At 41.6% G+C, this 15,996-nt stretch overlaps 1 protein-coding gene across 1 annotated transcript in view; it reads right to left on the reverse strand.

Moving 5' to 3' along the window:
* Positions 1-930: 930 nt before the first annotated feature.
* ephb3a (eph receptor B3a) overlaps positions 931-15,996 on the reverse strand; it is a 96,622-nt gene continuing 81,556 nt past the window's right edge. Inside the window, exons 14-15 of the mRNA XM_070541795.1 lie at positions 8,349-8,542; positions 931-1,602 (exon numbers count right to left, since the gene is read on the reverse strand). Of these exons, the coding sequence (XP_070397896.1) occupies positions 1,491-1,602; positions 8,349-8,542 (306 nt within the window). The 3' untranslated portion in view covers positions 931-1,490. The remainder of the gene's footprint in view (positions 1,603-8,348; positions 8,543-15,996) is intronic.

The following is a 15,996-nucleotide window of genomic DNA, read 5'->3' on the forward strand; positions in this document are numbered from 1 at the left end:
GAAGCGTGGGTGCAGAGCGGGAGCAAAACGGAGACAGAGAAAGAGGAAATTCAAACCATCTCTTCCATCGATCATAACGGGCAATGTGAGATCACTGGCCAACAAGATGGAGGAACTCCAAGCCCTTTCAAGGACTCAGCCAGAGTTTCGGCAGTTTCGGAACCGCTGGAGGAGATAATGCAAAGAAGGATTCTCCAGAGAATCAAGAAAATGATGGACAACCCTGAACATTCTCTTCACAAGACTGTCCGACAACGGAAGAGTGTCTTCAGTCAGAGGCTTCTTCAGTTTGGCTGCAACACTGACCGCTACTGGAGATCCTTCCTGCCAACAGCCATTGTAATATACAACACCTCTTTGATGACTTGATTATTATTATTATTCTGAGCTACTACAGCAATCAGTTTCCCTCTGGGATTAATAAATTGAATTGAATTGACTGAATAATCTGTGATTTCTGACAACAGAATTTACTCGAGAGCCGTTATCTGCTTGAATCTGAGTCACATGACTAGCAGTGGCACAAACGGTGTCACAAAAGCATCAAGACACCACGTTAGTGTCAAACCCTGGTCCCAGCCCAGTGAGAAACTGGTTTCAAGCCCATTTAAAAAACGTAAAAACAGCAGAAGGAAAGGAAACGCATGTTTGCAATAGCAAGTAACTCATCACGTGAAACAAATCAAAGATTAAGAAAAACATGGACATTAAAGCCCAAACAGCAAGATGCCATCAAAGCAAACGCTAGGTGGGACTTGTTAGTACAGTTCCTCCACTTTGGCATGCACATAGAGCGTCCCGCACAGTGTCAGCTGCACCCCCCCCCCCCACCCCCCCCACCCCCCCCCACCCCGGGGAGCCGCGTGAAGACTCGGATGCTTTGTACAGGTTCGTTACACACAGACCTCCCAGTACAAGTGGAAGACAATATTTAGGAGGAAGCAGATGACAGTTTTATTGTTTCTCAGCCCCAAAATAGCAGATTTAAAGAATCTATTTGGTTGGGATAAAAAAATGAAACAACCCCCATCCTCCCACAGAAAACAACTGGGTTGAAGATATATAGAGGTCAGGCTGTGTTGAAGCGATTTAAGCAAAGATTTGCTTCATCTTGGCACTGCCGCGTCATCCAGACGCCAACTCATCTCCGCCCTCTTAGAGCGGGGGCGAAAAGAAGGAAAGATGGCTTCCCAACCATCAGAAAACACATGCAGGCATGCAAACACAACCTGAGAGGGAGCAAGAAGAAGTTTGGCTTCATGTCAACAGTCACAAATCCACAAGTGTCAAGTGATGAACAAACACTGCAATGGCGAGTTCTCTCTATACAGACATTTAATCACCAGTGGGAAAGAAATCTCCTCATCGCTCCTCCTTCCTGGAGTCTTCATCTTTTGTTTTCCTTTTTTTTACATTTACATCAGACCCCCTGCTCCAGAGTTTTTAGGTAGGTTTTTTTTTTCATTCTGCATCCTTGGACTTGCAGCAGTTCACACTCTGATGGGGAGAGTCTGGCTCATCTGTTGCCGGATGATTTCCTGGCTGTTGTCCGGGCTCTTCCTGTTGTGTCCTGGCAGAGTTCCTCCCAGCCGCAGCAGGTCCCTGCCAACACAACAGCACACAGGTCAGCGGCGAGTTCACGGCCACTTTAAACAAAAGCTACAAGTCACCCGCTACCCGCTAAGTGCTCTCTGATGAAAGCGAATAAAGGTCTGATCCATCTCAGCGCCGGTGGAGCTCATTTCTACAGAGTCCAGACCTAGATGTTGGGATTAGAGATGATAGGAAATGGAACGTCATGGGACGACGCTTCAGAAGTGCTGATGTGGCGCTTCATCTGCTACAAACAACTCAAACGCTGGGCCAGATCTGTTCATCACAGTTCCCAGTTTTAATAAAAGTTCAACGTATTTTTCAGGCATCTTCAGAATGAGAAAAGAGCACTTGGTCCTGGGCTAGCGTCCTTGTGTTTAACGTCCCTGTGGCTGAAGATACTCCACAGATAGTGCTGCATCTCATATCCCCTCTCTCCAGCCCTTATCTGCCCCAGCATCACTCAGCAGCCAATGGCAGCCGGCGTTCGCAGCCTCGGACGTGCACAAACACAGCGGTCGCTCTCTAAATCATGCTCTGACAACACCATCCCTTCCCTCTTCCTCCTGCTCCATCCCCATCTATCACTTGCTGCTGCTGCATACAGATCAGGCCATGAATTAATCATTGGCATGTCATCGGCACACAACACCAACAAAACAAGCAGATACACACATAAACACACACACACACATTTCTTCTCCACTCACCTATCACAGCACTGGGCGCGTCCTCCCTGATGCATTAAAAAGCTCATTAGTAACCTAATTAAACACATTCCTCTCTTTTAGCTTCTCCTCAATCTCCCTTATTACTCACACTTCATCACCTCCTGCTTTTCCACATCAGCAGCTCTGGCTGATGTCGGCCCTATCACCAACGAGCCAGCATCCAGCCGAGTGTAGTGGGAATTAAAGCGAGGTCAGCCATTACATTTCCACACAATTAGACTGAGTGAGCCCAAATCCGGGCATAGGAATTGCCCCGAGGGCCTCTGTGTTAGCGCGAGCACCCCACCTGAATACCGGATCCACGCTGCCTCACCAGTCTGTCAGAGCGATGAGGTTTGGTTTCATTAAATATCAGCAGGAGGATCCGTGTAAACTGGTCCCAGTCGTGCTGCTGACTCAACGACACTCCGGCACATTTCATCTCAGATGAAGAGTTTGGAGACTAAATCTGAGCTGGTTTTAAAACCTTTGGAGAACCAAACTGTAAAGTAATTATTTCAAACATTAACATTTAGCTCCTCGTAGGAAAAACGCAGAACTGAGGTTTTCACCATATTTACTTAATTTAAAGTTAAAGAGCAAGTCACCCCCTACCAGAGTCTAACTCCACTCCCACTTCATGTTTGAAAAATGCAACACATGCTGTTGCCTGGCAGACCGAGAGGGCGGAGCCGCTAACAAACACACACACACACACACAGGCTCACCACAGCATTGTGACATCATAATGTACCAGTTTACATCATAGCATACCTCTTAGCCAATAGCGGTGGCAGATTTAAATTAAAATACAGTGCAGAGTTTTTACCTGACAACGGCACAACACTGCCAGTTTTAGGCAGAATATTTAAATTTTAACTAAGATGCACTGAAGTACCAAATTATTGACAACACGTGTCTGCAGCACAATTAGACACTAATTTATTTAGGTTATCAGCAAAAAAAAGTTTATTTGGGGTGACTTGCTCTTTAAAGCATTTGACCATAGACCCAAATAAAAATGAAACAATATGTAGAATCAAATCTAAATATATAACAATTAAGCTAACAAATGTAGACTAAATATTTAGCTAAGGAGCAAATTAGAACAGAGAAGAATGAAATTTAATAGAATAGTTTTGAATTGAAACGTTTTGGAAGAAGTGGAAAAACAAAAGGGAGATGACGACTTCCTTTACCGTAGTCCTGAGTCTGATTTTTACCTTTAACTCATGATTGTAATAATAAAACAGATGGGTTTATATACATATATATATATATATATATACAGAAATATATATATATATATACATATATATATATATATTTATGTATATATGTATATATATATATATATATATATATATATATATATATATATATATATATATATACACACACACACACACACACATATATATATATAAGTATACACACACACACACACACACACACACATATATACATATACATATATACATAAATATATATATATATATATATATATATATATACATATATATATATATATATATATTTATGTATATATGTATATGTATATATGTGTGTGTGTGTGTGTGTGTATACTTATATATATATGTGTGTGTGTGTGTGTGTGTGTATATATATATATATATATATATATATATATATATATATATATATATATATATATATATATATATATATATATATGTGGGGTCCTATCATCACTATTACAACCAAACTATGTTATATTGTTTATGCAGGCAACAGAATAAGCGCTCGTAACTCAGTTTCAGATTTATGACGTCATTTCCAATTTCCGGTGTGTTTACGTCTTACATTTAGGTGGAAACAGGACAATAAACGGATCATGAACACGGTGATTTCACTTTATATGTCCGTACCTCGGAAAACATTTGTATTTCTAAGTATCGATGTGTTTAGGGAATGTGTGGGTGCGTGTTAAAGTTACTTAGTTGATTAAGTGTAAGGAGCGTGAGTGTACACATTCTAAGCGAGGCTAATTGCGCTCCACTAAGACACGTTTGTGTCCGTAATGTATTTTTTCTGTTTCTGTAAATTGTAGTTACGGTGATAAAACGTGTAATAGGAGCTTGTGCTTGTTTTAGTTGTTTGCTAGCTGCTAGCAGCACACACTTACATGCTCTAAGGACAGCTGATACTCTATAGGGAGCCTAAGTCACTTACGGACCATGGGGCCCCCGAAGAACAACAAACTTAATGCTAGTTAACAAGGCTAAAAACGCTATTTTATAATTCCGCTTGTTTTGTGCCACGGATTTCACACCTGATGTCCGTGAATTTTAAAGACACATTTTGATACCAAGAACGCGCTTATTTTCGAACGGGGGGGGTGGGGGCAACGCTATTTTAGGTTTGTCGTGAAAATAAGTCCAAGACTACAAATGCGCTTCACGAAAGTGACGTCATCGAACCAGACACGGAGAAAGCTGAGGGAAAAGGGCTGTAAGTTCAGCAAACTTCCCACAGGAGGAAAGAACCGCCATAAATCTGGTCATTTGGTAAGTAGCAGCTACGCTAGGGGGGAGGCGATTATGTGGTGACGTCATCTATACAACGAGTCGATTTCTGGTATGTAGTCAAGCTAATTACGAACTTTTACAAGCTGATAAATCTCAAAGTACTTGACTGGCGTGGTCGAAACACCCATCATTACTTTTAATTTAAATTGCAGTACAAAAAATATGTGATCTAAGGTCTAAGACAAGGCGGATTAGAAAATAGCGTTTTTAGCCCCGTTGACTTGCGTTCATTTTTTCGTTCTTCTGGGGACCCGTGGGCCGACCAGAAACGGAGGAGTCTTAGGCTTCCTATACACAGCAAATTCCTCTTCTGTATATTTTTTCTGTGTTGATTCATAATTATCTTCTGTTTTCTTATTTAACACAGTGAAGTAATTAGATGTTTCTTTACCTTCGGCTGACATGTTTCAGCCAGAACTTCCGCCTTCGTCAGAGCCGCCAGCTGTACGTGGCGTCACTTCTGTTCATGTGTGGGCAGCAGAGGACAACTGTGTTGCCCACAGAGATAAGGAGACGCAGACACAACACCATGAACAGAGACGACGGTGTTTACTCGTTGGATCACACATGGGACTGTTATCAGAGTGAAGGATGCGGCCAGCAGAGGGCGACATCGTCCTCTGCTGGCCGCACATACACAGAAGTGACGTCACGAACAGCTGGCGGCTCTGACGAAGGCGGAAGTTCAGGCGGAAACATGTCTGCCGAAGGTAAAGAAGCATCTAATTACTTCACTGTGTTAAATTAAAAAAAGAATAGGGCAAACTCCTAATTATTCTCAAGTTGTGCCAAAGAAAACTACAATATAACAAATAAACCACAGATTAGTCATAATTTGGTATTTTGAGAGACACGCGATGATGCCGAAGAGTTTCATGTGTAATATGTGCATGGTATGTAAAAGTTGGGTCACTAAGGAATAAAAACCAACACTGATATTTTCCAATGTTACATTTTAAGACTAATATTGGCTGATCTTATCTGTAGACCAATAATATTGGAAATCCCTCACATAAATACTTATAAATACATTAAAATAGTTAATTCATGTTTTTAGACACTTATTTGAAATTTTGTCTGTAGGTGTGTATTCAAAATTTTAACATGGAGTTTGTATAATTGGGTTTGATTGTAACTAAATTTAACTATACAAAATAATAATTTAAAATATTGAGGTTTGATTCCTATAATTTGTTTTCACAATATTTCTGTCTAAATGTGCTTAAATGAAAACCTGCTGCCTTTCATGTCAGCGTATAAAACTAAGATCTTGTGTTGAGAAACTATGGATTGATTTATTTACCCCGAAAGTGAATCTACGTGCTATCTGTTAGCAGAAAGCGATCAAACTCATCCGATGACGAGGGTGGTGGTGCCAGAGAGGCAGCAACAGCCCAAACTAGCTTCCACCCATTTCAGCCAAAAGCAGACAACCCAGAAAACCAACAAGCACGAACCTCACCGAGCTTCTCTTTAGGCCAGACATATTTTTTCTTGTGACATCTTATTCTAGAAGCCCAGAGGCTCAGAGCTGTCTGTCTCTGCAGCCATCGTATACAACACCGAGGACAATTTTACACAAGATGGCAGAGGAGAAAAATTCATCTCCATTTTCTTTGTTTTCACAGTTTTTGCCCTGTTTGGAATGTATCCTGAGTGTTTAGAGCCCTACATGAACAGCAGTGTTTCTGTTGATCGTCTGCATTTACTGTCTACTTTGCTCTCTGTTGAGAACTAAAATTTATCAGAACTTGTCAGTTTTTGCACATCTAAACTGGAGAAACCCTGGAAGAGTTACTGCCTAAATGCAGACGTGGTCACGGTGATACACGAAACTTAACCCAGAGCAACAACTTTAAATCCAAATGGCAATTTCTGTTTTATTCTATATAAAAACACAAAGAAGGCACATTTAAGAAAGCACAGATGGAAATTTCCCAGCATCCTTTAATCTTGAAAACTGTAGAAGAAATGTTATCAAGGATTTAAGAAGCACAATAATCCGATTGATGGATCCGCTACACTAGTGATCCCCGCCAACTCCCTTCCCTGAGGGCTGGTATCCAGCATGTTTTAGCTGTTTCCCTACTCTAACACGCTGTTGACCTGTTCAGCAGCTTATCAGGCTCTGCAGAAGCCTGTTAATCACATGTTGACTGAAATCAGGTGTGGGGAAAACAGTACAACATGCATATTGAGCACTGCTCCTCTCACAATGTCTCCTTTTCAAAGGTCCTCTCCTTTTTTCAATCTTAGTCTCCCGCTCAGAAAGATTTTAGCCAATCATGTGTTCATCTACCATTTCTGTGCAGACAATTGCCAAATTTACCTGCAACTCAATCAACAGCACTCAACTACTGCCCTGACTAATGCCAGAAGGTCCAAACCTGGCTCTCCTCTAACTGCCTGTGGTTAAACGACAACAAGACAGAAGCCAGTTTTTAAACTCTACAAATTCCAAAAATGTCAATATAAACTCCCAAAAAGTGTTGCTCAGACTGAAGTTACACATCTCCACCATCTTCTGGTGTAAAGTAACAGTAAGTACATTTTATTTATATGGCACTTATCGCAGACACAGAATCACAAAGTGCTTCACATAGATCAAAACAAAATAAACCACAAAGTCATAAAATCATAATGCTCTCAAAACAGAAAAAAATTAACTTTAGAAAAAAATAGTCATAAAATTATTAAATTTCATAAACAGATGAATTATGATGACAAATTTGAGTTAAAAATAAGAAAATAAAAGCTTTAGGTGAAAGCAGCTTAAAAAAAAGGGTCCTTTAGCTGTTGTTTAAAAGTGTCCAGACTGTCAACGCTGCGTAAGGATAAAAGATCATTCCAGAGTCGGGGTGCAGCAGTCTGGAAGGAGCGATCGCCTCGACTTTTGTGTCTGGTCTTTGGAACTTCTAGAAGGTTCTGGTGTGTGGACCTGAGGACTCGGGTTGGAGCATAAGGCTTTAACAGGTCAGTAATATAGGGAGGAGATGGACCATGTAGAGCATTGAAAGTTCTAATCAGGACTCTAAAATGAACTCTAAAGTTAAGGGGAACCAGTGCAGAGACAACAGAATAGGAGTGATGTGAGCTCTTGTGTTTGCTCAGGTTAGGAGCCTCGCTGCAGAGTTCTGGACCAACTGAAGGCGGTCAAGGGCTTTTTGTTAAAACATGTGAAGAGTGTGTTACAGTAATCTAGTCGGGAGGAGATAAAGGCATGGAGAACCATTTCAAGTTCATGTTTTGACACCAACCTTCTCAGTTTGGAGATATTTCTTAAGTGATAAAAACTGTTTTGGACCAACCTTCAAGAGACATTGATTGGTGAAAAACAACATCAAAATCCCTCAAGTTTGTCTTGACGGCAGAAGGTAAAGGACCAAGTTTTAGACTAATCAGGGGAACCGTGCTCTCAGGGGAAATGATCAGACTTATACTTATATTCATATAGGAACATTTCAGACACATGTTGGTTCTTGGCACGTGAACTCACCCTGAGTAGGTGCTGGTCACAACCTTGAGACTGGCGGCATTGCGGAGCAACTTGTCCAAGGTGCTAACGATCCGGGAGAACTTGGGCCTTAGATTTCTCTCCTTCATCCAGCACTCTAACATCAACTGGTGCAGCACCATGGGACAGTCCATGGGTGGGGGCAGCCGGTAGTCCTGCTCCACTGCCGTCATCACCTGAGAAACATCAGATCCTTTAGAACAAGGCAAAAGAAGCATAGCAATGCTATCAACATTTAAAAACTACATTTTAAAAATTATTTCTAAGTTAAGGTGCTGAAGACTAAAGGCTGTTGCAGCCACCTTGGATTTGGTTGATTGGGATAATCAGTTGTAGATTGCTACAAAACCACCAAAACACGTTTTAATTTGACAGTACTATTATTGTGAATTATTATAACTATTGTATCTGTGTGATGTGAGTTTGTGATCAGCCTTGTTATTCTTTAAACTAGGAATGCTCGATAGTGGCATTTTTACTGACATCCGATATGTTGATATTGTCCAACTGTTTATTTCTGAACTAAACCATTTAGGTTCCTAACATCACACATCTATCGTGCATACCTAAGCTTTAAACATTTTCTGTGTAAACTAAACTGTGACTATTTCAGTTAATAGTGTCATGTTTAATTCACTTCAGCTGAATCACATTCTCCTTGAGATAATTCTGACTAACACTCTGTGATGTCTTTAGACCAAAGTAATTATTGAGTTCATGATGGGAATGAGTTAGATTAATAAAATTTATAAATACACAGAACAAAAATATAAATGCAACATTTTTGTTTTTGTTCCCTTTATTCATGAGCTGAACTCAAACAATGGGGGCAGAAAACCAGTCCGTATCTGGGTGGCCACATGCAGGGCAACACATCTCCGTCACACGGAGTTGATCAGGTTGTTGATTGTGGCCTGTGGAACGTTGGTCCGCTCCTCTTCAGTAGCTGTGTGAAGTTGCTGAATATTGACAGGAAGTGGATCACACTGTCGTATGCGCCGATCCAGAGCGTCTCAAACACGCTCAATGGGTTACATGTCTGGTGAGTATGCTGGCCATGCAAGAACTGGGATGTTTTCAGCTTCCAGGAATTGTGTACAGATCCTTGCAATATGGGGCCGCGCGTTCATGCTGCAACATGAGGTGATGGTCATGGATGAATGGCACAACAACAGGCCTCAGGATCTCATCATGGTACCTCTGTGTTTGTTGTCCATACCAGTAACCCACCGCCACCATGGGCCACTCGTTCCACAATGTTGACATCAGCAAACCACTCACCCACACGACGCCACACATGCAGTCTGCCATCTACCCTAAATAGTGAGAGCCGGGACTCATCTGTGAAGAGAACACCTCTCCAACATGCCAAACACCATTGAATGTGAGTGTTTGCCCACTCAAGTTGGTTACGACGATAGACTGCAGTCAGGTCCAGACCCTGATGAGGACGACGAGCATGCAGATGAGCTTCCCTGAGACGGGTTCTGACAGTTTGTGCAGAAATTCTCTGGTTATGCAAACCGATTGTTGCTGCAGCTGTCCGAGTGGCTGGTCTCTGGTGATCCTGGAGGTGAACATGCTGGATGTGAACGTCCTGGGCTGGTGTGGTCACACGTGGTCTGCGGTTGTGAGGACGGTTGGATGTACTGCCAAATTCTCTGAAATGTCTTTGGAGACGACTTATGGTAGAAAACACGGGCAAAAGCTCTGGTAGACATTCCTGCAGTCAGCATGCCAATTGAACGTTTCCTCAAAGGTTGTGACATCTGTGGCATTGAGCTGTTTGATCAAACTGCACATGTCAGGGTGTCCTTTTATTGTGGGCAGTCTAAGGCACACGTGTACATTATTCATTCTGTCTAATCAGCCCCTTGATATACTACACCTGTGAGGTGGGATGGGTTATCTTGGTAAAGGAAAAGTGCTCACTATCACACATGTAGACAGAGTTCAGAACAATTTTTGAGAGTCAGGGGTGTTTTGTTTCCATAGAAAAAGTTTCAGATGTTTGAATTCAGCTCATGAAAACTGGGAGCAAAAACAAAAGTGTTGCATTAATATTTTTGTTCAGTGAAGTAAAGTCTGTTAAAATGGTTAAACTGTTTTGGGTTTCGAGAACGTATCTATGTGAGGCATCACTGTTACAAACAATCTTTGTCATATTGTCTCTGCATCAATGCGACGCAGTGAGTGCTCTCACATCAGACCTATCCTTGATGTTTTCTTTCTGCTCTGTTTACATTTAGCAGAAACGAGAGTAAACGGCTCATGAAAGTGCTTCATATGTTTGTGCCTTGGAGAACATCCATCTTTGAAACATGGGAATGTTTGGACGTGTGTTAAAGTTAGTTGGTAAAATGTAAGTGGTGTACACGTGCTGCGCTAGGCTAATTGCTAAGTTGGATGCTAAGATGTGTGTATTATTTCATCATGTATTTTACTAGTGATGTGTCCTTTAGTTGATGCTTCATAGTGTGTGTTGTAGAGCTGAAACAACTAATCGATTTAATCGATTATAATCGATTATTAAAGTAGTGAACAACTTTTTTAGTCATCGATTAGTTGTTTAATAATCACATTTTACCGCATGAAGTCTATTTTTACCACAATCTGACATTGGTTACAAGCTGTTAAATTTGCCGCCAGTGTGTGGCAGTAATGAGCTACTGATCTACCAGTGGAGCCGTAGAAGAAGAAACGAGCCAATAAGTGCCCTCGGTTTTTGTGACGTAACACGTTACTGATGCGCATCTTGCTGTGAGAGATGGCGGAACAAGAAGAAATACGGAAGAAAAATAGAAGCGACAAAACTGAAGAGAAACCCCGGACAAAAACCTCACGAGTATGGGAGCACTTCACTCTAGATGTCATGAAAAGACGGGTGACCTGCAAAATATGCAAAAACCATCTAGCATGGCACGGAAGCACGACGTCCCTAAGTGAATATTTGAGACGAAAACATGTGGGGGCTGATGCAGCAGAGGAAGAGCCAGCCCGGTAAGTAATAGAAAATAAACAAGCTAAATATAGTGGTCCATCACTACACACAGATCAAATTTGGGACTTAGTGTTTTAGCTGAGTTCGTTATAGTGGATGTTAAACATGTTTTTTTTGCCGCGTCAGTCTACGGTGTTCTACTTCTGATTGACTAGATGCAATCGTGAATCTCCTCCGTGTTGTGAATCATGCGCTTGCCAAATTTAGCACGTCTGTTTGTAAGAATGTTCTCGTTAAGAGAAAAACGGCACAAACCCATAACTATGTTCCTCATTCATAAAAGGACAACTCCGCGGAGAAAAATATACAGACGAGCTGTGTCCAGGTGAATATAACGCGGCATAGTTGTACGCTTTCAATTTTCAAATACAGGAGAAATTCAGAAAGTCATTTTTTTACTATTAAAAGGCTGTTTTACTATCTAACGCTGTAAAACGCCTCACAACACATTTTTATCATGTTTTTTAAACAGTATTACACAAAATAAACATTTTTCACATTTCTCTAGCTAATTTAAACACTCCCGACTCAAAGTAAAAACCTCATGAGCTTCTTACTTAGAGCTTTTTAATAGTAAAAAAAATTTGACTTTTTTTCTGAATATCTCCTGTTGCGGGCTATTTTGTAGAACGTAACCCTGAAAATGAATGATCACTGTATATTGTTAATTAATTCAAATAATATAATATTGATTTAGTGTTGTAGTGTGTGTGCTGCTTTATTTTATATGTGTACTTATTTCAGTCAACTTGTGTTTCTTATGCAGAAAAAAACAAGCAACGATGGACAACTACATGGGGAACAAGACACTCACCCCCCAGCAATGCATACCACTTACAAACTCTATTCTAAACATGCTGGTAAAAGACATGATGCCACTATCTATGGTGGAAGGAGCAGGCTTCCAGCTAATGCTAAAATCTTATTCTGGACTGATATTTTGCACTGTTTAGCTCATTTTACACTGCTGACTGTGTTCATGTGCAATAAAATAGATTGCAGTCAACTGCACAATTCTCTTAGGTTTTTTTTCTTAACTGAAATGCATTCATCACTTGTATAGGTTAAATAGCTAAACAATAACAAACCGATTAATCGATTAATCGAAAAAATAATCGACAGATTAATCGATAATGAAAATAATCGTTTGTTGCAGCCCTAGTGTGTTGGGTAGTCCAGGGAGATCCTTTTGTTAAGCGTGTATCGAGGCATGTTGTGATAAGTATGTAAGTGACATTCAAGGCAGGGCTGCACAAGTCCTGGGTTCAAATTCCCACCTGGGGTCTCTCTGCGAGGACTTAGCATGTTCTCCCTGTGCACACGTGGGTTCTCTCCAGGTACTCTGGCTTCCTCCCACAGTCCAGAAACATGACGGTCAGGTTGATTGGTCTTTCTAAATAGTCTTTAGGTGTGAGTGGGTGTGTGCGTGATTGTTTGTCCTGTGTGTCTCTGTGTTGCTCTGCGATAGACTGATAATCTGTCCAGGATGTACCCCGCCTGTTTGCCCGAAGATAGGCACCAGCCCCCCCACTCCCACCCCCCACCCACCCCCCCACCCCCCACCCCCGCAAATCTGCGTGGATAAGCAGGTAAATAAAATGGCTGGATGGCTGGATCATGTTCAAGGCCTTGCGGGGCAGTCCTTACCATGTGAAACTGGCTTGCTGGTTTGTGCAGAATTTCTAAATGAAAGGGGCAGCAAAACACTGCTGATTCCCCAGTCACATTCTGTTGTGGAGTTGTATCGCATACCGGACATTGTATTAAAAGGACAGATTAGGACAATATTCAGAATTTATAGACAGCCATCTCAATCATCAATCATTTATTTATTCAGTTTAGAAGATTCACACTTCAGATGATTTTTTGACTGTTTACTTAAAGGGACTTTACGGAGTTTTGAATTTTTATGCTCGCGATTGCCCCCTCAGGCCAAAAGCGTAACGGCAGCTTCAATAGTAGGCTCGTGCACGAGGCGCGCATGCTGTACGTGCACACTCCTTAACGAAAATAACAGCTGAGACAGTCCCTTGTGTGTGTGTGTGTGTGTGTGTGTGTGTGTGTGTGTGTGTGTGTGTGTGTGTGTGTGTGTGTGTGTGTGTGTGTGTGTGTGTGTGTGTGTGTGTGTGTGTGTGTGTGTGTGTGTGTGTGTGTGTGTGTGTGTGTGTGTGTGTGGCCCGGAGGACAGAGGACAGGAGAACGTGCAGCTAATTAATTAAATAATTTGGTTCTGTACCTTTCTCTTCAGCACAGCCGACAAAGGTTTATGATGGGTCAGTCCTCCTGCATGCTCAGATCATTCCCTTCCCTTGCTTGAAAAATTGTTCCAAAATGAAAGTTGAACCCACATCTTTTTTATCTGTGAATTCAATGCCGTTCAGTGAGTCTCAAATAAAAATTTGGGCATCTTACTGTAAAAAAAATACCATTAATGTAAAAAAGAAACTCTAAATAATCTATGTTCACATCCAGAATCAAACCCAGGTCTTCTGCATGAGAGTCAGATGTCTTACTAGGTGAGCTAAAGCACCAGTGTTGTCCTTTGTATCTGTAACATTTATGTCCTTGATGACAGCTGAAACAACGTTCAAAGAACGGTTCGGAGTGAAAATGGCTGTTTTGTTGCTAATTTGCAGGAAATATCTAGAAGAAAGTTCTACAGAAAGTAGCTAAGGGTCCTCAGAAATGTAGCTAGCTTTGTCACTAGGCGTTAGGAACAGCGACAAAGTGGCACTGCCTCTCTCTCTGCTGCTAAAGCTACGGATAGCAAATGCTACGGGCGATGCCTGAGCGTGAACGCGCATGAAGCAGCCTGCTCGACCCGAGCATCTCTCTTTTTCTGTGATTTTACAGAAAAACAGGCAATCACAGTAAAAATGCCAGGGCTCATTCTACAGGACCAGGGCATTGCAGGAGAATGTATGAAGAAGACATTTATTATTTCTATACATGTTTTGGCTGTCTCACTTCCATAATAGGGCTGCAACAACGAATCGATAAATTCGATGAAAATCGATTAACAAAAACGTTGGCAACGAATTGCATCATCGATTCGTTGTGTTGCGCAACTCTTCCAAAAGCCCCCTCCCCTCCCGCCCGCCGTTGCGCGCAGACCGGTTGAGAGCTGGCAGGTGTTTGGAAGAGGAACATGGAAGAAGCAGCGAGACCCCAAAAAAGTAAAAACTTCTAAAGTTTGGGAGCATTTTCAGTTAAATCAGGCGAAGACATTCGTTACCTGCAACGTTTGTAGGTCAGACTTAGCATGGCACGGGGATACTACGGTGATGATGCAGCGTCTTAAACGCAAGCATTTCAGAATCATCAGCGAGGAAGGAGAGAGCTCGGTGTCCGGGTAAGTTAAAAACTTTTCAAAAGTGATTCACCCAAGCCCCGGATTATTACACAGGCTAGACATGCCCTAAGCTCATAAAAAAATGTCTATAAAATTGTAAGCGGGACGCTATTGGATAGGCGGGGGGGGGGGGGGGGGTGGTGGGGGGGGGACTCGCGCCGCTGCGAACCGGTTCCGCCGTCACATTCCCGCAGAAACTGGTTGGTCACACTGGGGCTAGACTACTAGCATGTGGCTTTACAACCACAATGTCCTCGGAAGCGAAAACGCTCTTAAAAGGGAGGGAGGAGTCCTAACTGTTGCTGCAGGCGTGTTGTGTGAGAGTGCAGTTATATACTGGTTAATATATTTTTGGGTTCAGTTGCTTTCATGTGGCCTAATGTGAGTCTATTTGGGATCATTGGAATGATCAGCAGCATTTCTTGATGTGACTTTATGGCAGTTGCCCAGGGCATCATCGCAAGGAGGATGGCATTCATTTATTTTTGTTTTATTTGGTATTGTTTCAGTCATTTTTGGAAATAGTGATTAATTTTGATTAATTCACAGCCTATGTTTAATTACATTTAAAAATTAGTGGTTTGACATCCCCAATTATAATAAATGTCTACAGATGAGATCAAACAAAACAGATGAGAATTGCCCTTAAAGAGCAAGTCACCCCCAAATAAACTTTTTTTTGCTGATAAACTAAATAAACGAGTGTCTAATCGTGCTGCAGACACGTGTCGTCAATAATTTGGCACTTCAGTGCATCTTAGTTAAAATTTAAATATTCTGCCTCAAACTGGCAGTGTTGTGCCGTTGTCAGGTAAAAACTCTGCACTGTATTTTAATTTAAATCTGCCACCGCTATTGGCTAAGAAGTATGCTATGATGTAAACTGGTACATTATGATGTCACAATGCTGTTGTGAGCCTGAGTGTGTGTGTATTTGTTAGCGGCTCCGCCCTCTCGGTCTGCCAGGCAACAGCATGTGTTGCATTTTTCAAACATGAAGCAGGAGTGGAGTTAGACTCTGGTAGGGGATGACTTGCTCTTTAAGCTGTTTAACTTGGACCAAGCATTTTAGGTCACAGATAGGTGTAGCTTAGGGTCTCTGTCTATACACCTTATAAGACAATATAGGTGATGGCATGTTGTTTTTCTGCTATTCAACTGTTTTCTAATAATGTTGTGTTTAATAAAGTGAAGGAAGGAGAAAAATAACGTTTCCCTAGCAGTTTTTAAAAATGTCCCTATGTAATCCGATTAATCGATTAATCATGTCGAGACCC

Source organism: Nothobranchius furzeri, chromosome 11 (assembly GCF_043380555.1).
Source record: "Nothobranchius furzeri strain GRZ-AD chromosome 11, NfurGRZ-RIMD1, whole genome shotgun sequence".
Lineage (NCBI taxonomy): Eukaryota > Metazoa > Chordata > Actinopteri > Cyprinodontiformes > Nothobranchiidae > Nothobranchius > Nothobranchius furzeri.